Below are 27,778 nucleotides of genomic sequence, written 5' to 3' on the forward strand. Positions count from 1 at the left end.
TCAGTAGCGCACAGGACGCATTTTGCCACTAAAGCCTCTGGAAAACATGTTGTTCCTCGGTTGAAAGGACTGTTTCTGTCCCTCGTACATCCTGACGTACGATCTGATGAGATCCTCTATCGCATGAGCCTGGAAGAGATTCAAAACATTTGAGTCAATGTCAGTTTTCTCAAACAAACTCATGTAAACTAGTAGAAATGTCGTGGCTTGTGCTGAGAAGGAGAATTTTAAAAGGCATCTGCACACCTGTGTGGCTTCACAGGAGAAGTTGATGCCCTGCACCAGGGTGCGGATGGTCATCTGGAAGAAGTTGCCTTCACTGTAGTAGTCTGTGATGCGACTGAATTCGTGCAACACCAGCAGCTCCTAGTAGGTTTTCAGTACAACAACACGCCATGCTTTTAGGCTCTTTGCTATGATCAGCTTGCACATATGGTAACATGATCATGAAAGCATGCATCCTTTCATTTCATAGACAGCCATCTATAAAGAGCATTATGTAGAATATAAATAATTTAAGGATAATTATTGGACACACCTTTTTCTTTGGTTCTATTAAGCTGACTCCCCTCTTGCTGATGGCCATCATTATCATACTGGGATAGCTGGATTCACATGTTTGCTGCAAATGGAATGAGATGATGAATAAGCTTAACTGCGATGTTGTTTTTATGACGCTGCCTTCACTTCAGCCTCACTACTCACTTTGACTTCATAGAAGGCACATCCGAAGGTTGGCCAGGCTGAAATGGTCTTCAGGAAGGCGATTTTGGCCTCTTGCACCGTGATGCCGCTCTGTTTGTTGTATGAAGAGATGATGTGCTGCGAGACAGGAGGACAACACTCAGCACGTCTAGATCACTCTTCAGTTCCATATTTATGAATTAAGAGTTAAGAGAATGTCTCAGGTTCTGCACAGTTCCTTCTTCACCTTCTTCCACTCTTCAGGAGTCATGACTTTCAGCTGGTCAGCGGGAACCAGCTCATTCAGCATTTTGGGGATCATGACAAACTGCGACCTGTCGGAGTCTACTGCGACTCTGAACAGCAGCCCGCCCAGTTTAATCATGTCCTCTTTGGTGCAGTTGTGGTATCCCCGCAGGTACTTTGGCATCTCCTGCATGGAACCAAATCAGAGGCAGTGTGACGGTTCTGCAGCTCAAATTCAGCAGAATAAAGACCGATTGCCAGTCATTGTGGCGCACCTGCGGATAATGGAAGATGAGGTCTGCAACCAGGTCTTTTCCCGGGCTCACGTTGAACCAGAGCTTCCGTTTGAAGATCACCATGCTGGGCATGATGGCCAGGTTGGCTGGAAAGCAAAGTTTCAACAATTAGAAAAGTGGCACATGTACACATAAAAAAAAAAGCAAAGGCATCTGCATAATGCATTACCGTCTTTCAGTTTCTTTGCCTTTTTGGGAACTTCTAAAGGCTCCTTTAGATTGTCAAAGAAATACTGCTCTTCATCCAGGCTCTGGATCTACAAAATATGAAACAGGATGTCACTGAATATTCCAGTCAGAATAAACAAAGATCAGATATTTCAGACTTAAGGCCAGTTCTTCGGACATTCTGGGCCACACTGTGCACAGACAGCAAACCTAAAAACAAAATCTACCTTTACATCAAAGTGACTTGCATGTCAACTCACAAGGTAACAGCATCAGAACTAAGTCATGACAGGAAATTTTTCAGGTATAAGACCCGACCGCACCTTGATCGGCGTCTTCACATACAGGCCGTATCCATCCGGTGAGCTCAGCTTGAGCTTCAAAGCGATGCTGCAGCGCAGGTCTTTCACTGTAGTTGTTGACGTCACTTCAAACAGCTGGAAGGTCAAGAAGTCACGATACAATGTGTCAGCTTGTGATAGTTGCTAATAAGTTGCAGAAAGGTAAGAAGACGTGGATGAATGGTTGCAAAGAGGCTTGACACGCTATTAGACTCTGAAAATTAATCATTATAATAATCGATATGCAGCCAAGTGCTGCTGATCAAATGCACTTGATTAAATGATCGTCGTCTGTGTTTACCGCTGTACAGGCTTTGTTTTGGTTTGTTAGTCTGACGCATTGCAGTATTCAGGTGTGTTCTTAACACAGAGGAAAGACATCAGCAGTGGTTTTAAAGAAACAAAATGTGCTTCCTATTACAATGAGAATTATTATGAGGCTATTTCCGATCTGGAATCAATTATTCAGTTCAACCAAAAGCCAGAATGTAATGTTCAGAGTTATTCAAAAGCTACATCTCACACCTCAGTTAGCATGTTTGCATATTAAAGTTCATGACAGAACAATAAGAAAAACACTGAAAGAGCGTGGCTTGTTTGGAGAGGCTGATCAGAGAAGGTCTCGTCTCTCTGAAAACAACATGACAGCACAGCGTACGTTAGCAAAGCTGCTTCTGAACAAATCACAAGACCTCTGGACAGAAGAATCCAAACAGGAGATGTTTCTTCACAACCAAACAGTATTTCAGCACAAACACCTCATGCAAACTGTCAAGCACGGTAGTGGAGGGCTGATCATTTGGCTGGACCTGGATACCATGCAGTTATAAAATACTAAAGTATTTTGCAGTTAAATACGAGGTCGTCTGTCTGAAAGCTAAAGTTCGACTAAAACCGGGTCATTCAACAATACAATGATCCCAAAAACAGCAAACCTACAAGAGAATGACTGAAAAAAAGAGTTTCAGAGACATACAGTGTATGAATGAAGCTAAGCTGTACAGAAAAACAGACCAAAATCTTCAATCAAATCAACAATGTGAGAGACTCATTTCATTGTTCTAGTTTTTACATCTAAAGTTGCCTCTACAAGCTGCTGAACCATGAGGTGTGATTTAGATTTTCACACACTACTTTTACATTTTGCCTTTTCAGTTTCGGTTCAGTAAACAGTGACATTGTTGTTTTATCTTTAGTTGAAATGAGCTCATTTTAGAAACTAATGGATTTTTCATGGGAATGTATTTAGCTGTATGAATCGTTTAAAATCTCAGACTTTCCCCTTAATCTGGAATAGGAATTGAAGATAAGGTAAATTGCAGAAACTAACCGTGCAGAAAACCATTACTGAAATAAATAAATAAAAATAATAACAAAAAACTAAATTAAATGTCAAATTAAGGCAAAACAAAATGCGCAAAAACCATTCAGCTCAGTTCCAACATTATTCCACTAGAAAGAAAGAAGGAAAGAAAGAAACTGACAACACAATGAGCTGACTGAGCTGAGATGGTGCAGAGAGCTGAAATATTTCTTCAGAATTGGTAGAAAAGTGTTGTCTTACATCATCCGTGTCATTCGGGAAATGAACTTTGAAGTAGATCTGATTGCTGTTTTGCTGGATGGCCTCCACCTCCGCTTGAGAGGGAGGAAACTTCCTGGGTTCCCGACTGAAAAGTCAAAGCCCTCACATTAACTTATTAAACAACCACAACAACCTGAAATTAACATATTCTAAGTATAAAAATACTACCACTATCAGATTGATTTCAAGTTAAATTATCAAAAACTAGGGATCATTTTTTTCATTTTGGGGTAAAATCCCAATAAAACCACAATGTAATAACCAGACCTGCGACACATTTCCAGGGAAAAAAAAGGTGCAGCAAAAGCTTTTAGCACTTTGTAACGTTGCCGTTCCTTCTTACAGATGTTCTGGTATTAAACAAATCAAATAATGAAGCGTTGCAGTTGTTATTTTGTTCCATATTTCCCCTGCAAACACATCTTCACATGTTTTTATTGAAAGATTTCGCCACTCATTCTCTATCTGAGGAGTGAACGGGACTGCAGGCAGGTCAGGGCAACATCTGTACCCTCCTCTTCCTCAGCCATGCCTTCCTCATGTGTGCGCGATGCATAAACTGCTATCACAGGTCATGGCTTTTGAACATTTTACTCATTGGTCAAGGTCACACAGTGTCCACTTGCTCCACAGAGGAGCTGCAATACTAATCCATTTGACCGCAGTAAAGATTTCTACTGTGCGACGGGACATCCCAGCTCTCTACGAGCCTAAAATGCCACCAACGCCTCTAGATGAGCTTAACATGATGCTTTGTGTTGTGAATTGTGAATGTAACTCTGTATTGTAATGCTTTATAAAAGATTTCCCTCAGAAGAGAAAGAAAGATGCAATTTCAGGCCTACCTTTCAGCAGGTTTAAACATTTCAATCATAACTATTCCTGCTTAAATCTTTTTATAACATCAGCATGTCAGGAAAGCTCCACCAACACCAGGACACATCTGGAAAGCTCCACCAATTCTGACCATTCAGTCATGTGACTCCGCAGTAAAAGCAACAAAAAACTTGTTGAAATGTTACTTGGAACCTATCATTTCCAAATCCCACAGCCTTACCTGGAAATCTCCTGCATCCTCTGCAGACAGTCGGCAGCCAGCTGCTCTCTGGGTCGCGTTTCCAGGAAGCGCTGAGCGTAGCTCCTCAGTGTCAGACTGGGCGGGAACAGGCCTGTACACATCCACATCAGCTGCCACCCACGCTCTACACTCACCCTGATGGTCAAAGGAGACGAGGGGGAAAACGGTAACAGAGGGTTGAATGTGTCGGCTGATTTCGCAAGACTTTTAAAATGTTTCTGATGTGGTAGAGGAAGCTGAAGAGCACCTGTTCGCATTGGTGGTCATCTGTCTCATAATCTGGCAGTAGATCTCATCCCGCAGTGCTTCGTGTTGGGTGGGAGGACCGAATATCTGGTTAGTGAGCTCCAAGGGGCTGCGAGCATGCTTGATGGGGTAGTCACCCATGTACTTGAGGATAGGTAGCAGCAACGGTCAAGGAGACCCAAAATAATTAGATCTGAACCTGTGGATTTGCGACTGTTTGGTTCACCAATTGCAAATCTAACCTAAGCTGTGTCAGTTTTCTTACACAAAAGCAACACAAAGGGTCATAAAACCAACCGTTTGACACATTAATGACACAAATCTTCACACAGACAATTTTAAAAACGTGCACCTGATCATGTATGGAATAAATGTATGAGATAAAACACAGTTTTATTTCATACTGGGAAGGTTTGAAATGTTGCTGTTTTGGTATAAATATCTTTGTCTCGTCTTCAGGACGGATAACTAAAATTCTCTTATCCTGGTTGAGCTGTAGGAAGTTCTCTGCCATACATGACTTTAAACCTAAAACACAGTTTGCCTTACACATCAGGAATATGTCTGAAACAAACCCTAAAACTGCCCCCAGAGGGACCCAGCATGTGTCTGGGTTGCCTTTAGTCTTGTAAAAGGATATCAGTGAAGGCATTGCAGGCCAGGCTGCTGAGCTCCGGGCTCTGGAGCACGGTCTTCAGTAGCGGCTGTTTGAGAGGCTCTCTGGAACAAACCCACAGCTTCTCTCTGGTCCCTTTGCCCTGTCGACCTCCTTCCTTACTGGAAGGCCTAAAACAGGGTGCGAGCAGATCAATGAAAAAGCTCTGCTTGCTTCTTGGGTTTGTTTGAAGTGGCTCTATGATGCACATTTCAGTTTAATTCATTTTAACATGCAAGTCCAAAAGGTTAAGAAATAATCAAGCATTTTTCACAAACCCCTTCATTAATTTGTATTAATCCTCTCAGATCAGCCTCTGTCAGAAACAACCAAACAGAGAAAGCTCCGCCCTCTGTCCCGCCTGCAGGCTGCGTCTGATTGGTCAGCTGCTGGCAGTAGTTATACTAAGCAGTGAAGGTGGGCGTGGCTTTCTTCTCATGAACGTGCACAACCTAGATAAGATGTCCAATCACTGAGTCCCTCCACCGGGACGCCACTAAAGTTTCGAAGTAGAAAAAAAACTCTCTAAAACCAATCTTTTCCGTCACCATGGAAACCGGACGTAGAGCGAAAACTCAAACGTGTGTTTCCGTGATAAAAAAAAAAACAAAACAACACCGCTCATATGTTCTGATGAGTATTCAACACTATAACAGTGTAGAAAGCTCAGAAACCTAGAAATAGCATCATAGAGCCGCTTTAACAAAACAAGCATTCATTTGCAGAACTAACATGTCCGTGTCAGCATCGCTGATTTTAGATGAATCCACGTGTTTTTATGTGTTTTATTTACCTGAAATGCTCAAGTGCAAACTCTTTTATAGAAACAGGAGCCACTGTCTCTTCCACAGGGATGTTACTGGTGACGAGGGGTTTCCTCTGCTTCAGACTGAGCAGCTCCTGCAGGGGGGAGAAGAAGTGCATCGGTTACACCACAATGGGGGATGTCATGTTAACCAGCAGATCCATTACAGGCTACGTTTTTTGTAATTTTAATACATCTTTTGGTCTAAATAAGTATTTTCTTATGTCCTGAAACGTACATTCATAGTTTAAGGAAAGTGTTCTTTCTTTCTTTGGCACCTACCAGAGTTTCTTCACTGGGCATGGTGAGAGTTGGCAGGAACTGCACCGTGTCCACATTGACTGCACCATTGCTACCCGTCCGCTGGTTGGTTGCGCTGATCCAGTTCTCATCCGGCGAGTACTTTTCATCCTTCACCACCACCAGCAAGTCGCCTCGCTTACACGCCAGGAACATGGGGTCACCTGAAGCAGAGTGAGCTTTAGCGTGCGAGTTTATTAATCTCTTCATGATAAGAGCCTCCTGCTCCTACACGCAGTTAGACCTGTCGCGGTAACAAATTTTGCTGTGCGATTAATTGTCTTATTGCGATAGACGATAGTATTGCGCCAAGCGATCATTGTTGTCATTTTGAGACCATTTTTTTTGCAGTTTATTGTGTTTAAAGTACAGATGGAAGCTTGTTGTGTTGCTGTGTTTAGTTAATATTGTCTTAAGACAAATGTCACACTCAAGAGAGAAAGAGAGAAATTAATATTATTGCATCTGGCAATCTTATTGTGCGCATTTTTTCTTATTGTGCAATTAATTGACTTATTGCGACAGGCCTATGTGCAGTACGGAAGATCTTTGCTGGGATGCAGCAACTTGATTCACAGGGAGAAAATCAGCTGGAGGACTCTGCTAGGCCAAATGAAATACAATTCACAGCTCAAGCATTTGAATGGGCAGTGAACATAAACTTGACAACAACACTGTCCACTTCAGAGCTTCTAATAATTTCTCCAGTTAAAGTAAACCTGTCAGACACGGTTTCATATGGAAGCAGGGACTCTGCTGATGATAAATATGCCCGTCTCATCACAGTGTGCCAAACCTCAGTTAGCTAAAAGCTAAAGGGCAGCAAAAAACCTGATTTATTAAAAAAATAAATAAATAAAGACCTGCTTTTGCCATTTAATGTTCCAAAAATATTGTTGCTTTTGTTTTCTATGACTCATAAAAGGTGTGATAGTTTACAGGAAGATGAAGGAGTTTTTATAGGGAAGTTTTCACTCTTCCTATGACATGATATCTTGGTGTTGATAAGGTGACATTGGGAGCCATCACTCAATTCTCCTGATTGACTATTTAAGAGGTGTTGATAATCAGAATGAGGTGATGGCTTCCTGAGTTATTTACCTGCATCACATCACCCTTGAAATCCTCCGTAAAACTGCTCAGGTTGACTTTTACACAGTTGCTCATGAAACATTACCAATCCTAGGAGGACTTGGATGAATGGATAAAAATGTACTTTCCTTCCGACATTTGTGCCGTTTTTATGCCTTTATTTATATTTATTGTTCATTATTCAGCACTTTGGTCTGCTGTTGTTTTGCTTTTGAAAGGCTTTAGAAATAAAATGGTATGTTTACTCCTACATAGCAACATATTTTTTATTCTGACACTTCTGGAGTCATCTTGCATGCCTCTGCTTCCTTTTTAGACCAAGATGGTACATACAGCTCTTAGATTTGTGAGGATATACTTTTACTGTCATTTCAGAGAGGAGGCAGGAAAAATGGGCCTCTTCAAGAAGAGATTAAAGTTCAGTTGACACCGTTTAGGCTGCAAACCCTTACCTGGTTTACTGGCTTCCTGCTGAGCCACCGCGTACACTGACCGCTGTTTAAGACCTTCCAAGTTTCTCCGGATCAGCTCTCCCATGTCGGCTGCTTCTGCAGACTTCAGGACAAACTCTCCGCGGACTGTGGTCAAAGTCACAGTCTGCGTGCTGAAACTGCTTTCACTAGAGAGAGATCACACACACATCAGTGTTACGTCTAGTGTTACTAAAATAAGAACTGGGAAACTTTGTAAATTAAGGAAAAAAAAAAACTACCTGAAGCTGTCTACGTTCTTTACTTCTATGTAGGGAATTTCAAGGAGTTTCCTATCTCTTCGCTCCATGAAGACGATATTACTCCAGTTTACAGCCACAACAAATCTGCTTTTAGGTAAAGGAGGTCCTGCAGACAAATGTGAGAATACACGCATCATTTAGTAGCAGCTGTAAGTGGTCTAGAAGTCCATATAATTTATTTTCTGACAATTATTTTGTCAAAGCAAATACCTCAACACATTCTTACTCATTAGCAACCTCCTTTAACTCTTCCAGAGGGACACCAAACTATCTAAAAGGCTGATTTAGATATGCATGATATCCTCACTCTACTCCATCTCAGCCTTTCAGTCACTATTCACTGCTCATGACCACAGGGTGAGGGTTAGGACATCGACTAAAGGCTTCGGCTATCAGCTCAATGGTCAATCCCCCTTTTCCAAGGGAGAACCCTGGTCTGAGACATGAAGGTGGCACCGTAGTGGCTGCTGGGAGTCTCAGTTTAATGAAGCCAACAGAACCACATCGTATACAAAAAGCACAGATACAATCCCAGGCCGACTGGACCAGAAATCTTCCTCTTTATAAAGCTTATGTGAACCAAACTTTTATTCTGGTTGCACTGGGATTAAATGATCCCTAAATGAAGAGGCTGACACCCTCTTCAAGTCCACAAAATGCACTCAGAGTGGTGGGGCAAGCTTCCACATATGCTCCAGTACCACTGCAAGGGTAATGAACTGGTCCAGTGTATCATGACTGGATCCAAGGTCCAACTTTCTGCCTGACTCACCAGCTAAAATGGATCTGATAATAAGAATAATTACAGCTGGACAAAAACTCACAGAGCGTTGACAGCATGATATGGGTATGAAGTGAGTCGACTGACCTGACATCATAGTGACTTCATAAAACTTTGAAAAGTCGAGCAGCCATTTCTGTCGGGCGACTTCGACCAGCTGTTCTTTCACCTTTTCTGCTTTCAGCGTCCCGTTGGCATACGAATCCTGCAGGAGCAAGACGTCAGAGTTATCCCCGATGCCTAGCATTGTGCTGAAAGATCAAGACTATGAGAACCTGAAGGATTTAGAGCTACTTAACAGGATACAGCAGCTGCTTCTCTGCTACCTGTGAGAGCGCCACGGAGATGAGCTGGATCCATTTGCTCATAGATTTGTTCTCAATAAGTGTGGTGGCGATGCACTCCTCCACCACCGTCCTGACGTTGTCCCTGCTGACCGCAGAGCCGAACTGGATGTAATAGTGCATCGCTGCCAGCTGGACGTAGTCATCCTCCTGAGAGAGATATATCAGTTTAATCATTATAGATTAGACACTGATATGATTTCAACACCAGTAAACACAGCAACCCCCCCCCCCCCCCCCCCCCCCCCCACCTCCCCTCGCCCACCCAATAAAAAAAAAAAAAAAAGCTATAAGACTGTCAGGAAACAGTCGGATGTCTGCATGATTAATTTTATATATATATGTACACACATATATATATATATATATATATATATATATATAAATATATATATATATATATGTATATACATATATATGTACATACATATATATATATATATATATATGTACATATATATATATATATATATATATATATATATGTACACGTATATATATATATATATATAAATATATGTACACGTATATATATATATATATAAATATATGTACACATATATATATATATATATATATATATATATATATATATATATATATATATATATATATATATATATATGTGTGTGTACATATATTTATATATATATATATATCTATATCTATATATCTATATATATATATATACGTGTACATATATATATATATATATATATATATATAAATATATGTACACATATATATATATATACATATATATATATATATATATGTACATACATGGAACAAATGCAACTGGAGTCTCACCTTCTCACTGGTATACTCTCCAGATTTGACCCCCTTGATGACCTGCTTGTAGATCAGATTTGTGCTGATGCGGTCCACGGAGCAGTCATGCCACGGCGTGAACAGTTCCTTACGGATAGAGAGCTTCCAGGGGGTTTCCTTCTCCTCCTTGCCTTCCCTCCTCATCTCCTGCTCGCACTGAGACACTGCGTCCAACACGTGCTTCCTGCAGCTGCTCAGAGACCACATCTAGAGACAACATATCAGTAGATTTCAGCAGCCTTTCAGTGCTGAACCTTAGCACCGACCAGCCATAACAGGAAGTCTTTACTCACCTTGTCAAAGAGGCTGATGTACAGAGAGAAGCCGTAGATGTCTCTGAGTCCAATCTTGTCAGCCGCAGCCTGGCAGACTTCAGCGGAGGTGGAGGCTGAATCCAACTCTAAACTGACTGTTCTACCATCCATTAGTGTCACAGACACATCTATAGGCTTCTTGGTGTTGGCGGCCTGTCAGTGCGGGTGATGGAAAACAGTGGTAATGATTATTACAGACGTTTGTTTTCCATCCTAAATGAGAAATGGGACCTGTGTGAGTTTATACCTGCAGCTCTATCCAACAGGGCAGCTCTTTTCTCTCTCCGTTGGCGACTACACGCCGAAGCCGCTCCGTGCAATATTCTCTGAAATCTCTTGGAGCTCTATGGAGAAAATTCTCTAAAACCTGTAGAATATAGCAGATGGAGAAAATCTGATTATAACTGATTTGAAGCACGGTAGGTGTCCTCAATTCTAAACATCTCAGTATGACTTAAAGCACTTTTATACTTATGATCTGATTAAAGAGAGACGGATTCTAAGCTGGGGGGGAGTGTACAATGCAGGTGTGTGTGAGAAGATGTGTGATAAAGCGTGTATGATCAGGCTCATCTTTTGGAATTCTAATCTTTTTATTTTAAATGTATGATTGTTTTTATATATATATTTTTTATAATTGGTGTTTATTATGTAAAGAACTTTTGTATGAAAAGTGCTGTAAAAATAAAGCTTGATTTGATAACGTAGTTGGACTGACACAAAAACTGGTACTTGTTTGATTTACTGAAAACACTCACATTACTCAAGATTAAAAAAAGTATAAAAATTATTTTAAAAAAGTGTACAAAGATAAAACAGATGACAAATGTCTCTGATTAATAAATTAGTGTCTGACTAACAATGACACAGAGGTTCTATATGTAGGTAATAGGATGACTTTGTTATGTCACATGAAACTGTTTTAGAAAATGACAATGACTTATTCTGCACTCTGGGTCATAAACTAATTCCGCCTCCAATAAAATGCTTTCCAAGGCCAGTAGAGCTGGCCAATCATCCACACCAGTCTTTTTTTAGGGGCAACTTCCCAAGCTAGTGTAAATAATTACACCTGTAGGAATTAGTACAACAAACCTCTGCTGCTACAGAATAAACCTATTTCTTGTGAAAATAACCAGTATTTGTACCATTGTAATCTCAAACTGCTTGCAATTCAATTAAAAACAAACAAAAAATACAAACAGGTAAAATTGGGGTGTTGTAAATGTTTGACTGGTAGTTTACATCTGTTTTGGTTAAAGACACCGAAGCTTCCCACATTTGTGTCCCAAAATGGGTTGAAACAGACCTTGTGCAGATGGTGAAACTGATTTGACATTAAACTGTTTTTTTTTGTTTGTTTTTTTTTAAAACATAGGGTTGTGGTAGTAACTCATTGAGGAATTTGGATGTTAGCAAAGCTAGGAGCCACTCAAAACGGCATGCACATAGTAGCTGGGATGTGTGTCTTGCCACTGACGACTTACAGTTTTGTTAGTTAAATCCTAAAATACCAATCGGTTGACAACAATTTCAAAGAGAAACAATGTAACCCATCAAAAAATATCCCCACCACCACCACTACAACTACTATCACTACTAATTATTATCATAAACCACTATAACAGTTTTCAAGGTCTGGATTTTTGCAAGTTAACAAAGCTTTTTATGCTCTTCGTTAGCTGTTAGCTTAGCTTCTCTGACAAAATTCTTCCCCAATTTTAAAAAACTGAGAACACACCTACTGTAGTATGTTGCAGGTAAGACATTTACCATTCATAAAGATTTCACAAACCCCACCTCCAAGGCCGGATTATCCAATGGGCATTATGGGCACAAGCCCAGGGGCACACGCCCACTTGGTGTTTGCCCTATCTGGGCCCCAGCAGTTTGGACATAAAACAAAATGTACATAAAAGCCAGATAGTTACACCACAGTGTCTAGTGTATTGCTATTGGAGCCACTGGCTGAGAGATGTTAGAAATGTTGTTTCACAGTGTATCATTCATAATTTTCACAATGTTAGCGTGGGGTAGTGGGCCCCTGGAACACTCTGGGCCCAGGGGCCTTTTGCACTTTTAATCCGGCCCTGCTCACCTCAAAACAAAACAAAACTAAAACTAAAAACAAAAACAAAAATAAAAATAACCCTTTTAGCAATGTAGCAACCAGCTGTCTGCCAGCAGATTCATGGAAACCGACAGAACTTATTGCCAGAGCTTGCAGCAGACAGCTGGGAAGTTTCTGCTCATTGTGGAGCTTAAACAGTTTTGATATTTTTGTCTAATTAATCACTAATAATAAATACCCAAATGAAACAGTTTTGAATGTTAAAACGTCTCGGCGTGCATCTTTTGAACGCTTCTAAGGGGAAACAGCTGTTTGTTACACTTTACAAGAGTTTAGTACAATTCAGCAAGAAGGTCTTTAAATAAAGTTAAATTCAACAACAAACTGAACGATAGCTTTTCTGTGAGATCCCTTATATCATCTAGAGGTTATGTAAAGCTAATCTGCTCATCTGCCTTTAACAACATCCAGCCAGTGTGTCCGATTATGTCATATCTTTATCTTGTTTTGATCGCACTGACAAATCAGCCGGGAGTGAACTATGAGAAAGATCAGTGTTTATCATGTCTTAGAGATTTCACCAATAAACTTTACTGATTGACTTCATAGTGGCTGACCTTCATGAAAAGGTCTGTTGGAGGGAAGATCCCGAGGCAGATGGAGAGGAGAGTCCAGCCTTGCATGCGGCTCCTTCTGTTCCTGTTGTTTACCAGCTGCTTGCAGATCTGACAGTAGATCTCGTCCCTACACGTTCAAAGAAACGAGAGAAACATTGAAACAAGACAAATTAATCAATTAAGTTATAAGTAAGCCGACTTTTCATGAAGTTTTTCTCTTTATTTTTTACCGTATGTCTCGTCTGGAAAGAGCATATCCGATAATAATGTGTAATTTTTCCAGGGCCGTGAGAGGTCGATCCAGGGTCGGACCCTCTCCAACCAAAATGTCCTCGTCTTCTGTCAGGTTCTCTGGCTGGTTAAGATGACAAAAAGTAAAGCATAGTCATCCAACAATGTGCATTTTAATAAAAACATAAGGACTGATTGAATGATTAATTTTCTAGCTACCTCCTCGGGGATCATTGAGGCTTTTCTGGCTCCCCCACTGTACTTCTTTCTGTTCTTCCTCAGTATTTTCTGCACAGAATTGACACAGTAGTTTATGATAAAGTCATGAATATCTGAGGACAAACTTTTCAGTGTTCTTCAGTTGTCTACCTGGTCCAACCCCACCAGGTTGCTCAGCCTCCGGCCCTGCCTTTGAGGTGGGGGGCGAATGTTGGTGCTTGATCGCTGTGATACAGAGTCCAGACCTTTTGGTTCTGGTAAGTCCCCCATGAATCGCATAATAATCCAAAATACGGTGAGACATGCCTGAAGGAGTGAGAGGAGATGGTGAGACAGAAATCTTTGGCATGAATAGCTGGGAATGCACATCTTCAGTCCTCTCACCAGCGCGTCGCCTTCATCATCGTGATGCATGAGCGTCCCTTTCAGTCTCTGGGGGGTGTGCTTGTGGTCAACATTGCCTCGGAAATGATCAACACTGAACTTGTAGAATGAAAACGCGTCGCCATCGTCGTCAAGCTCGTCGTCAAACTCATCGTCAAACTCATCTTCTTCCAGTGAGGGTATAGGGGATGCTGATATGGAAGTTGAAACAGAGCCTGAAGGCTTCACTGCCAGCCGCTGCTGTGAGAACTCAAAGACGTCCTCTGGCTCGGAAATGACCTTCATGGTGAAAATAAATTATGTTATTAGAAAGGGCTGTGACGATATGCTTTTGTTCCGATTCGATTCAGATTTTTTTGGGTGCCGATTCGATTTAAATTGCAATTCTCACAATTCTTCAATATTGCTGATTTTTGTAGATTTAAAAACAAAATAAAGGTTTTAAACTTTTTTTTTTTTGGTCATTTTTCTTGATTTCAATGAGAAAAAAACAACAACACAGTAGCCAGTCTATCATTCTGCTGCTATAATGCCCAAGAAGACAAGTAAAAAGATCAATAAAAACAAGAGAAATGACCAAAAAAATATTTAAAAAAAAAAAAAAAAAAAATTCTTCATAATTTCAAAATCAATTTTTTGTTTAAAAAAAAAAAAAAAAAAAAAAAAAGGATTTTAAAATTGTGAGGCAAAATATCCTGATTTTTGATTTTTCTATTTGATTTTCTCACCCCTATTATTAGATATGTTGTAACTATATGAGGAAGACGTAAGCATGATAAAACGATCACCCTAACCTCTGACTGTGGTGTACTTAGATTCACTTCCTCCACAGTAAATCTGAACTGCGGATGTGAGTCCTCTGCTGAATCCAGGTCAGTAATTTGCTCTGGTTCTTTACTTGCTTGCTGGGCAGCAACTTCTTCCAGTCGGTGCTTCAGTTCCAAAGCAATATCAGCATCGGTATCCCTTTCCTCATGAAAAATCTCCTGCAGGTTGAGTTGGGAAATGAACAAACAGGTAGATAAAAAAAAAAAGGTACATGCTGAGAAGAACAAAACCCTGTTTTGACATGCGACACTCACGTTTTGCCTCATGAATTCAGCTTCTCTTCTGGCCTGTAATTCTTTGGCTTGAGCCTGAAGCAGTAAAACCTCCCGTCTCTTCTGCTTCCACTCTTTCCTTCCCCAGTAACCTCGTAACTACATCCAGATGGGTCAGTGAAATTTAAAGTATGGTAAAAATCAAACACATCAGATTGGGTTGATAAAAGCAGAATAGTGTATGGAGTATTTGGAGAAACATGCCTGCGTTTGGATGGTGAGCGCTGCTGCTTGCTGTCTGTGGAACCGAACCTGAAGGCCTTGGCTGCGGATCTTTGCCACCAGCCGGTCAAAACCATGCCGAATCTGGTTGGAGCGGGATCAAAAGAAGAAGGGCAAAGTCTCAACAACTATAAATGCAAAAGGTGGAATCCTTTTATCAGATAAAGCTCTGAAATCTGCCAAAATTAGTGAAGCATCCCACCGTTCTCTGGACTTTCCTCTCTCTGTAAGCTCTCCAGTTCCTCTGCAACACCACAGTTGCTCTTCGCTTCTTCAGGAAAGACTTTCTAAGAATTTAATTAAGAACAAATAAACAAACACTCTTCTCAAACATCCTCGTACACTCTCTTTATGTAACATCTCATCTTTCTGGCTGCGTGTACGTCAATAAAACAACATTATCTGTAGCTGTGGGATGGTGATATGGCTATCAGTTATGACAGGGACTGATAAGGTTTGAGATATTATGTGGTGCTCTTTCAAATGGTGGTCTTTCAGTTCACTGTCTAACAATATTTCCACTTTACTCTTCTCAGTGAAGAAGCTGCACCTGTCTTTGTGTCCCAGCATAACTCTCTGGATCACCACGGCAACCCTGCTCAGCTCTTCTTCCCGTAGCCGTTCCAGAGCTGCATCATGGACATCCTGAGAGGAAAAGAAAAAAAAAATCAATTTCTTTTGGATTTTTCTGGAGAATTTGTCCAAATTAAAGCATTATAAGGTTTCTACCACACTTCAGTTTAATCTTCATTTGCACTGAAGTTCTGCCATTAAATCACACAAGCTTATTGTATTTTGAGAAAAGCACAAAACAGTTTTCATTTTAATGTTTTCTTCATACCCTGAGGAAAATCTGAGTCCTGCCTATTTTCCACTCATCCTTCCCTCCAATCACAGCCTCGCAGATGGCTTCACAACAGGCTGAAGCTTGCTTCTGTGGAGACAGGAAAACAATCATTTCCATCAGTGCTGAGAGAAGCTAATGCCGGTATCAGGTCAACGGTAACGGTGACATCTTGGGTTTTAATGAGAGGAAATCAGGACTTAACAGTTTTCGGATCACAGACGGTTGTTTTCAGCAGCACCCTGTAGCGCTTCAGGAAGTCCTGGAAGGTGTGTCGGACGGGGTATCCCAGCTTCCTGATGCGGATGGTGTCGATCATGCCGGAGTATCTCAGCTGCCTCATGCACAGCTCTCTGTCAAACACCTAAAGAAGAAGAGATTAACTTATCAGTCAGATCACATCGTTAAAAGAGGTTGGAGCACGCTAATGTCAGGATGCAACCACACACAGTGCTCGGTAGGTGTTCAACAAAACATCGACCTAAATGATGCATCGACTGAATCATCAACAAGCCAAATGCATCAATCCAAAATGAAGTATTGATCAAACATTGATCAAGTTATGATAAAATATTTCATCTGTATCTAACTTGTCATATTCAGCTGTAAAGCAGTGATGCTACATATTAGCATGCTAACATCTGGATGCACAGATGTATTTATCCTTAAAAAGACTATGATTATGATGATGATGATGATGATGATGATGATGTTGTGTGCCATTTGACAGGAATTCATGTGGCATTTTACTGTATAAACAAAGAGCGCCATCTCCTTGCCAGCAAGGACATGCAGGTTAGACCAGTTCATCCCAGTCCTCCACTCTGTCCACTGGTTAATACAAGGTTTGAGTACAAATTCTCTCTCTTCACATGTCAGTGTTTACTGGGCAATGTACTAGTTTATCTGAATGAACTCATCCAGCAAACATGAAAAACTTCAGCCACACACGTAGCTACTGGTTGAGCCTCACAAAGATGAAGCTGAGCACCGTGGGCCTTCATGCAGCGGCTCCACCGCTGTGCAACACCCTGTTAGACAACCTGAAAGCAGCACAGACTGGCAAGGCTTTTAATAAACTCCTAAAAGTCTTTTCATTTTCAAAATCAAATCTTTTCAGTAAGTCAAATCTGTAGAATTGTAATGAGTCATCGTATATTGGTTTTTACCATTTAGTACTTTATTTTATTTATGTAATTTGTTTTCCAAATGGAAAGAAATGAAAACTTATAAATTACACTAATTGTCATCGTCATCATCATCATCATGATTATTATCATCATTATCCTTAGTAATAATAACAATAAAAATGACAACAACAATAATAATAACAATAACAATAATAACAATAACAATAATATTAACAGCAACAACATTATCATCATCATCATCATCATGTTGGTATGGTTGAAAAATTTGGGGATCTTCAAATGAAACAATTCAGAACTAATTGTCTTGTGATCATGAAATGTTACTGCAAAGTATCAATGATGCTAAAAGATAAATATTTTGAAGGATAAAGCCAGTAAAACTGTTCAGTACAGAATTTCTTGGTAAGAAAATCATCTGATTATTGTTAAGATACATTTTTATTGACTTGCGTCTATGAGGAAGTACAAGGGTGGGGCCTTGATTCTGATTGGTCCACACAGGTGCCTCCCTGACAATAGACAATCAAATTCTAACAATACTTCATGTAAATATACCATTAACTTGATAAACCTCAGATTTCCAAGTGCAAGTGAATGCAGCATGTCTTGTATTTCTATATATTTTTCTACATTACCACGTTTTTGACAAAAACGCAGCGTTTACACATCATCCTCTCACCAACTGCCTACGTGGGTGATAGTATTTGTTTCTCAAAGCAGTTTTTTATTTTTCTCAAGAGTATGTAAAATTCATCAAATCTCCAGATGTGACGACTGTGTAAAGTTAAATGGCTAATAGTGCCGAAGAAACTGATAAAACTTAATTGTATCAAAGCAAGTTTTTCCTCTGAAGTACCAGTCTTTGCGCACCGGGATTAAAGCCATGCACAGCAATGTAGCAATGACTACTTTTACTTATTTAGCTTTACTTCTCACATTATATGGACACTTAAGTTGTTATATTCAGTTCATTATTACCAAAAATCCAGATCTTTTTTTTTTTTATGCATGTCATTTTTTTCCTGGTCTGTGCCCCTGGCTGCCATCCTTTCAAAGAAAGAAATCTTCACTGGAACACACTGGGGCTGAACGCCTGCTTCTAAGACTAAAAGCCACTTTAGAGGAAAATGAGAGCAGCGCTGCACAGTTAGAGGTTACTACCCTCAGATTGTACTTTACACCATGTGTTAGCAGGTTAGAAGGGACTTTGCAAGCTTGTTTTATAACATTTAGGAGGAAGAAGTTATTATTTATCCTGTGCAAATAAAAGAGAGGTATAAAAAAATCCTTTTGTTTAGTTTGGAGGAAAAAGGTGGGGAACTACATCCTGGTGATCTAAAGATGCAGAACAGCTTACGGGAACGTTGTAAATCTGCCCAAACATCATTACTTATGCGTTGATTTAACCGTTGCCTCTGCTTTCGTCTCCTCGCTGTTGCTGAAAGCTGCAGTTGCAGCTCATTTACCTCAGACTGCTTGTCGTTGTTGGGTTTGAAGCAGCGGATGAAGAAGGGCTGACAGGCAGACAGAGCCTTCATGAGGGAATCCAGAGACAGACGGAACTGACCGCTCAGCGTCGGCACCTGCTTTCGGTTGTCAGTCTGACCCTGCGGAGATGACGGAGACAAGATGGTGCCAAGTCAACCATTTACTACACGAACAAAAACACCTGAGCAAGCAGAAGCATGTGTTGCAGTACAAAGCCAAATTATATGTAATAAAAAAATATTCATGGTCAAATATGTCATTTTAAAACTAAAAGGAATGAAATCACTTATTTAAACAAATATCCACTGAAATACCTGATTAATAAAAATATAAAGTGTGACCACATTTCACGGTTTAGACGCCTTGCCTGTTCTATGGCAAAAAGTGACACACAAAATGTATTTATTCCGCATGTTTTAACAGTTAAGAAAACCACGATATATTAAATAAGATAATACTGCTTGTGCATATTAACACACAGAGAGCACATACCTCCGCTAATTGTATATATATATATTTTTTATAGTGTTTATGGGCATTATTTTTAAGTTAGAAGTCCCCATCTCCCCCATAGTAAAGAATCCTTTTAAAATATTCCTGAATCCAGGTGGTGATCCAGATCAGCCATAAACCTAATCACTGGTTCAGTATCTCATTTCTGAGATTTCCTGAAAAATTTAATCAACCTCCATCTGTGACTTATGTTGCTAACAAACAAACAAACAAACGCTGCTAAGCACATGACCTTTGCCTTGGTGGAATTGAGTAATAACGCTGTAGAAAGTTTCATGATTAAATAAGCAAAGCCTTTTAACTGTATTTACCAATCTTATTTCCTACAGAAATGATGAGTTTTACAGATAAGATCATGAGACATCAGTCGTGGTCTGATCACTTTCAGCCTAGAAACAAACAAAGTTACCAGCACTCAGAACGAGCCACATTAAGAGCACATTACGGCCATCTAAAACATCTCAAAGCTTTAAAAAATAAAATAAAACCATTACATGGGTGTGTGCATGCAGAGACTTTGGCACAGCAGCTGAGCACTGCAGCCTACTGATCAGGTGTAACTAATAATTCTGCTGGTTTAATCCCATCAGACAGTAAAAACTACTGAGAAACTGGGAAAATACTAATACCATATTCTATGTCTGTATATTTTACTATTTGTTTGTCTGTTTGGGTATCTTTTTAAATAGACTGTGAGTCCGGAGTAAAGATTTAAGTATGATCTTTCCGAAGGTAAAGCTCTGCAGCAGCTGATGGCTTCAGCTGATCAGCAACAGCTTTAGGACGTGGACGTTCTTCTGATGATTGACTAAACACAAACCATTTCATCAAGCTGATGAAATGGTTTAAGATGTTTTAGACGGTGAAAAACAGACTTGACTGTGCTCCATTCTGCTGAGCTTCCTTGCCAGATTCTTCAGACAGAGAGCGATCTGACTGAGAACATGGAGCAGACATCCAGCTCTGATGCTGTATGTTGCTTTTAAAACCTTAAATTCTTCACTGTGGTGTTTTATCTCCTTAAACCATATAATCTGCCTCTAAAACCACGTCTCTCATGACCATGTTAAACTTATCTGACCACTGCATGTAATATATAAACTTTTTAAATTCAATTCAATATCAAAATGTTTTTTAACATTGGTTTAGGAAATGAGAATCCATTACACATGACTCCAGAAAATAAACACCTGCCTGAATGTATCTGGAAGTACTCTTATGAGTGTACTTTTATAAAACTGGTTTCTTAGCAGTTCATTTATTTTTGGCCCGTCTTCTTTATCATTTTTCATTTCTTCCCCTTTTCACTGGATTTGACAAATTTTTAGCCAAGAAAAACTAAATTCAGTTACATTTCATCCTGATGAAATGATGGCTAGATATGGAGATGACAGGACAATCTAACAATATGACACCCTCGTCCCAGCATACAATGCAATGACTAATGGAATGTATTAATGTCATTGATAACTAAATTATCAATACTTAATTAATAATAAATCCTTTGTTAAAAATAAAAAGAAATAAAGAAATAAAGAAAATAAACAAATAAATAAATAATTACACTTAAAATAAAATAAAATAAAATAAAATAAAATAAAATAAAATAAAATAAAATAAAATAAAATAATCAGGTTTTGGTAGTAGATTTTAATAAGTCTTTTGGGTCCTTGTATCTGATTAAGTCGTGAATAAAAGAGGATCTACTTTACCCGCAAAGAGCTTATGGGTGTCATGATGATCCTGGCGTTTTTGGGGGCCTTAACTCCATTGGTTGAGAAGTCGCTTTTGAATGTCTCACGCAGCAGCTTATTGGTCGACGAGTCGATCATATTGAGGATGTCAAAACTGACAGCATCTCGGTTTTTTTCAAGGAATCCTAAAAAAAAAAGAAAGTAAAAAACTGAATTGGTGCTTTGCTCAACACTCTCTATCAGACTTTGTATTTTTTACAAATTACGGGGTGTTTTGCGTACCGTGGGTGTCATACATAACAACTCCGGCAAAGTGGCGAATCCCAAATTCTGTGTCGTGTTCGCTCTTTGAAGAAATGTAGATCTTGTTTCCACCATGCTGCTGGTTGAGTTTGGTCAGCAAAGTGGTGTCTGTACCCTATGAAACCACAATGTGCAATTTGTGTTATAACCTCTGAAAGTAAAAGAAGACAGACGAAGCACAACAGCAGAAAGCCACCTTTGGAAAATGGCTCTCCTCATCGATCAGAGCGAGCAGGTTGCAGGGTTTCCCAGCCAGAAGATCCAGGATCTTGTGATTGTCGCTAAACTTGATGTTATTCCACACGATGTCCTCTTTCAGGTACTCCTCTTGCTCAAGCTTGAAGATGTGACGCACGAAGAACTGCTGCAGCTTCTCATTCGCAAAGTTGATACACAGCTGCTCAAAGCTGTAAAAAAACAGAGTGTAATTGAAGTACTCTGTGAACTTTCTGTGGGTTTGTGCGACAGTGTGGCTGAATATTGTGCAGAGAAACCTTCCGACCTGTTTGTGTGGAAGTTCTCAAAGCCAAAGATATCCAGCAGGCCGACGGAGAGGTAGGTGGATTTGGGGCTGTTGGTGATCTTCTTGTAGATAACGCTGTTGATATGTCCAACAATCCATATGAACAGCTTATTGTAGATTGCCTGAAAACGCAGCACACACACACACACACACACACACACACACACACACACACACACAGTTAAAGTCAACTGTATGAAAACTGCAGGTCTCTTATCTAATCAAAGGCAACAAATCAACTTATGCGCTGACAGGTTTTCTGTCTAACATGATTGTTTGTTCCGTCTGGGTCAGAATCCAACAAGGAAACACTCAACGTGAATTTACAGTCACCGCTTCGACCTCGTTACCTTGACGAAAGCGTCTCGGCAGTCAGCCGCCTGCTCGGCGTTCAGGGATTTTGTGACTCTTTCTCTGTTGGTCATGAAGGAGCGGTGGGTGAAACATGTCGCCAGCGAAGACGTCTTCACCTGCACAGCAGATGTAGGGAGGTTAAAAAATGAAACAACTAAAAATAAATGACATGTATATGAAAATGTGAGGATGTCCACCTGTAGAAGGGACGCTGCGATGCTGAAATGCTCTGATTTACGGACGTCGCTGGTCTCCAGGTTGCTCTGGATGGAGGCTGATTTAATCAGAACACAAACAAGTTGTAAACGCACACCGTTCGTCATCTTGTGCTCATTTCTGTACGTCGTTTTATTGAGACCAGTAATGTGAGAAAGTACCATACGGTGCAGTAAATTAATTATATTCATCTCATGCTTAAACGACTGTAGTGTAAAATATAACATACATATTTCTCTAATTATTCAACATTCTTGAAACTAAAAACAAAAAAAATAAATTAATTAAAAAAAAAAACAAAAACAACAAATTATTTGTACAGCTCTTTCTGTTTAACACATGTCCCAAATTCCTTTGTACCCTATAAAATTTGATATAAATTAAAATTAAGACAAAAATCTCAACATAAATCTGTTGGATAAAAAGATCAGCACATTTTAAACCACTGAGATCCAAAATTTTAAGCATTTTATTGTTTTGAATTAAAATAATTTCCACAATCGGTTAGTGTTTACAATTTATCAAATGTCTTTGGCTCATTGTTGTGTCACTGTCTTTGATGGACACGTTTAAATGCACAAATATATTAACAGTGATATGGATTTTTTTTTTTCATGCTTCTGTTTTCAGAGTATAAAGTGGACCAAAGTCACAATCTGGTTTCCAGAAAGTTAAGATTTGGTGTAGAATGTAGTTATACAGAATTAAACCACGTACGTTACTGAAAATAGTACAAAAAAAGAAAAAACAAAAAAAAAAACCCCAAAAAAACCCATCAAACACTGAAAAATCTTTTATACTTAAAATATGTAAAACTATCCAAAAGTAAATCAAAATAAATATTAAATAAATGCTTATTCCAAATTAGATGCTTGAAACATTATGAATAAAACTTTTTTTTTAAGAATCATATATAGAGAATACTCATATTAATGTAAACGTAAATGTCAAATATTTCAGCTGTAAAAACTATTTGAGGCCTCATTTGCTGTATTTTTTATTCATAATGGTACAAATGGTTCCACTGGATGAAATGTTTTAAATGCAGGCTAGTTTGGCACCTGGACTCTTCTACTAAAAAGCCACAAAGACAACTGTGTTTGGGTAACATCTTGCTGAAATAAGCAAAGCCAGTGAAAATGTCATGATTGCAGCATATTTGTCTTTAAAACATATAAGTTGTTTTATAAGTCCATAAGTCGTTTTGCCTTCATTTTCATAAAACAGGTTCAAATGGTTTGCAAACCTTTGCATGCTTATATTGTTAACATAAAGCTAAGCTTAATTAGAAGCGCTCATATGGTCCAACCCTCTAAGAAATTTGGTTACTTTCCCAAGAAAAACCCCAAAAAGCCCAACACCTCCCTCAGTTATCAGCCCCATGCCAACACTCTTATGACAAAATCACCATCTATTTCTATCATCAGGTAGATAAATGCCACTTTTTGTTTAGAATAAGGGTTAAAAACATACCCTGACACACCAAGAAGACGCAAATGCCTATAACAGTCTTTGAGTTATTGAAGAAATTCACATTTTTTTAATGGCTGCTGGGTTGGTGGTGAGTATTTTACATCTACCATCAAGTCATCTTGTGAGTTTTTGTCAAAGACCGGGCATCATCTGTTCATTTATGAGCTGTAATGGCGAAATTATCCCCATCTCCAAATAGTAAAGAATCCTTTAAAAACGTTCCTGAATCCAGGCGGCGATCCAGATCAATCCTTAAATCCAATCACTTGTTATTTATTTAACTTCTGATATCACTTGAAAATTCTATCAAAATCTATCTTAAACGTTTTGGACAGACAGACAAATGCGACCTCCACCTTAGCAGAGGTAACCACACTCACCCTCAAAGCTGACATTCCCCAGATGTAATATGGCTGCCAGCAGCTTGAAGATATCCTCCACATGGCTCTCTGAGAAAGTCAGGACTTTCATCGCCGAACGGATCTGGCTAAAATCTTTAGCATCGTCCCTTCCCTCACACTCGATGCAGTTGCCCTTATGTGCACAAAACACGAACGGTTTGCAACAGGTGAGGAACATGCAGCTTGTTTAGGTGTGAAAACAAGCTGAAAGGACATGCAGATGGATGCTTGTCATACCTTAGACAGGAATGTATAATCCCTGGGATTCCCAATCCTCAGAGTCTTTTTCTCCTGCGGTGTGACTCCTGCCAGCATGCAGTAAAACACATGGTAGTTTCGCTCCTCCACAGACTGCAGTAGGAGGAAAAATTGAGATCATCACAATCAAGGCTGGATTATTCAATGGCCATTATGGGCAAAGGGGCCCACGCCCACTTAGGGCTAATGTGGGGCAAACACCAGCAAGGACATGAAACAAAACGTACGTAAAAGCCAGGTAGTTACACCACAGTGTCTAATGTATTGCTATTGGTACTAGGGGTGGGAAAATCAAATCGAAAATTGAGATTGTTTTTGCTTCACAATTTTAAAATCGATTTTTTGTTTAAAAAAAAAAAAAAAAAATTCAAACAAATAGAATTAATCCATTATAAATTTTTTGTCATTTTTATTGTTTTTATTGATCTTTTTACTTGTCTTCTGGGCAGCAGAATGATGATCTGGCTACTGTGTTGTTTTTTTCTCATTTAAATCAAGAAAAATTACAAGCTAAAACTTAAGTTTTATACATTTATTTTGTTTTTAATCTACAAAAATCAGCAATGTCAAATAATTGTGAGAATCGCAATTTAAATCAAATTGGCACCCAAAAAAATCGAATTGAATCGGGACAAAAGCATATTGTCACAGCCCTAATTGGTACCCATGCCTGAGAGATGTTAGAAATATTGTTTCATAATGTATCATTCACAGTTTTCTAAATGTTGTGGTGGGGAAGGGGCCCCCTGGAACACTCTGGGCCCAGCGGCCCTGTGCACTTCTAATCCGGCCCTGATCATAATAAGGCAAAGTATTTTCAACTGTTCTGTAGGTGGATACAAGCACAGCCAGCGGTGGTGTTCGACGTGGCTTCTGTATTTTCTCTCCTGACTATAAAAACAGCTTAAAATGCTGTCATTTAAACAACCTGGTAAGAGATACTGTTGTTTGATTTTATAGGTTTAACGGTACACACCCACAGATAAGTGAGCTTTCTTTGGACATAGCTGCCTCACCTGATGGCAGACGCGGGACTTCTCCAGGAGATACTGCTCCATGCGAGCACCTTCAATGACTCCGTCTTTGTTGAAAAAGATCTCGAGGTATTTCCCAAAGCGACTGGAGTTGTCATTGCGGATGGTTTTAGCGTTTCCAAATGCTGCGGGGGGGGGGCAACGGATTCCGTTATATTCAACTGTTACAACTACTTTCTTTGAAGCACAGGCCTAATGGAGAGTTACAGGTGTACAACTCATGTGGTACCTTCAAGAATCGGGTTGGACTCCACGATCTGCTTCTCAATCTGCTGCTGGGAGAGCTCGCCACTGATCGCAGCCAAGTACTGCAGGATCAGTTTGGTACTTTCCGTTTTCCCAGCTCCAGACTCCCCACTGGGAGAGAGATTGAAGAAAACTGGTGAATGAGTGAAATGTGCGCCAACATCATGTTGAAGTCATCCTTCAGGAGTCTGACCTGATGATGCAGCACTGGTTCCTGCGATGGCGTGTCATGTTGAAGTAGCAGCTCTCAGCGATGGCAAAGATGTGAGGTGGGAGTTCTCCGAGTTTTCGACTGCGATATAATTTCATCTGGAGAACAAGAAGGTGATTGCATGAAGCACAACATGAGCTGAGAGCTTGTAGGAAAATAATCCCTAACTGCTTCAAGTTTATCAAATCAAACTTTATTTATGAAGCGCTTTTCCAACATAAAATATGTAACTCAAAGCGCTTTACAGTTTAAAATCAGACATTAAGGAAACACACAGACAGACACATTATATAAAAACATACCTCAAACCCCCCTTTTTAGATACATCTAAATGAGAGAGCTAACGGACTAGTCGTGGAAACCCCATCCGAGGAGCCGTTTGCACCGGGGCAGCGCAATGGCAGGCACCAGTATCCACCCTATCCACCACCGCCACCCCGGTTGCAGACAGCTCCCACAAAGGAAACACCATTTAAAACATATAAAGTGTATTAAGACACTAAATAAAAACCTTAATGTTTATATATATATATATATATATATATATATATATATATATATATATATATATATATATATGAATATATACATACACACACATATACATACAGATATACACATACATAAATATAAAAATGAAATAAAAAATAATCAATTAAAAGAAAATCAAAACAGAATCAATTAACCAATTAAAACTTCATAAAAAAAATCAAATAAATAAAATTTATGAAGAACACTGACAGACTTGTACTGAAACTTACCTGTTCACCTGAATATATCGGAAACTCCTGGTAAGGATTCACTGCCACCAGCACGGAGCTTATATAGGTCTACAATATGGAAATAGATCTTGTGAAACTCTTCAAACAACCAAATTCAGTCTGTTTGACTGAACTAGAGTCCATTTCAGGGCGGTTTAATCAGAACGGCGGGTGAGTGTGTGGCTTACATAGATCATCCCACGTTTGTATCTGAGCAGCAGGTTCCTGAGGAGGCCAGCCTCTGTCATGTCCCCGAGTTTGATCATGTCATCCACACCCTCCACCGACGTCGGATGCATGATCCTGAGGGAAGATTCCTCCTCTGGGAGCAGATTCCGCTCCTGGGAAAAGTCCAAGAGGAAATAATGCTCAGTTCTGAACGACGCACATCTGCCAATTTTTTTCTTCACAAACAGCCACTTGTGTTTACTTTTCCCTCATCGTCCACCAGCAACCGCCGACCGGACGGCGTTTCCTTCACCCTGGCTCCGATGGGCACGCCGATGTCCGAGTCCACCCAAACCCATTCACCCTACAGATGTAGAATGTGTTGAGAACTTGTCTTAAATTCCAAACTCTCAGTATGGAGCGGTCTTACCTTTCTCAGCATCGCCGATTAGTGTCTTTTCTCCTCCCTAAAAATGACAAATCAATGAGCAGCAGAATCAACTCATTACCTTTCAGGTTCATGAACTTCAATACATTTCAGAAAACCAGATATTTTGATTTGACTATTTTTTTGCCATTTTAAATCAGTAATTTCACAAAAGACATGACAATTATATTTACCCAACAATCCTGGTGTCTTTGATCCTCATTTATCCCTGACTTGGCTTTGTCTTGTGGTGGTACAGATTCTGACCCTGTATGAGGAAGGAGAGAGCTCGACTGTCCTAATCGTGAAAGAAATTATTTATGGGACCTTGACTTTGGACTTACAGTGACGGAAAGGAAATGAAACTTAC

The 27,778-nt window shown here is 39.6% G+C and overlaps 1 protein-coding gene across 1 annotated transcript; it reads right to left on the reverse strand.

Moving 5' to 3' along the window:
* LOC306758533 (unconventional myosin-VIIb-like) lies at positions 1–27,423 on the reverse strand (the record flags this gene model as incomplete). The annotated part of the gene is made up of 48 exons (XM_079243860.1): positions 1–129; positions 247–366; positions 539–622; positions 706–822; positions 932–1,117; positions 1,206–1,312; positions 1,396–1,483; positions 1,718–1,831; positions 3,300–3,405; positions 4,378–4,533; positions 4,646–4,799; positions 5,285–5,430; positions 6,093–6,199; positions 6,387–6,568; positions 7,949–8,115; positions 8,209–8,335; positions 9,098–9,215; positions 9,337–9,504; positions 10,165–10,392; positions 10,479–10,652; positions 10,747–10,866; positions 13,188–13,314; positions 13,418–13,542; positions 13,638–13,706; positions 13,788–13,943; positions 14,022–14,300; positions 15,104–15,220; positions 15,326–15,427; positions 15,546–15,630; positions 15,894–15,988; positions 16,185–16,277; positions 16,393–16,551; positions 18,805–18,945; positions 21,052–21,218; positions 21,316–21,451; positions 21,533–21,743; positions 21,839–21,981; positions 22,210–22,329; positions 22,411–22,487; positions 24,283–24,436; positions 24,541–24,654; positions 25,578–25,720; positions 25,825–25,952; positions 26,035–26,150; positions 26,814–26,882; positions 27,002–27,154; positions 27,244–27,345; positions 27,412–27,423. The coding sequence occupies 48 exons, from the start codon at positions 27,421–27,423 to the stop codon at positions 1–3; spliced, it is 6,291 nt and encodes a 2,096-aa protein (XP_079099986.1).
* Between the last annotated feature and the right edge of the window lie 355 nt (positions 27,424–27,778).

The sequence above is a fragment of the Telmatherina bonti genome (genome assembly GCF_933228915.1).
Source record: "Telmatherina bonti genome assembly, chromosome: 7".
Taxonomy (NCBI): domain Eukaryota; kingdom Metazoa; phylum Chordata; class Actinopteri; order Atheriniformes; family Telmatherinidae; genus Telmatherina; species Telmatherina bonti.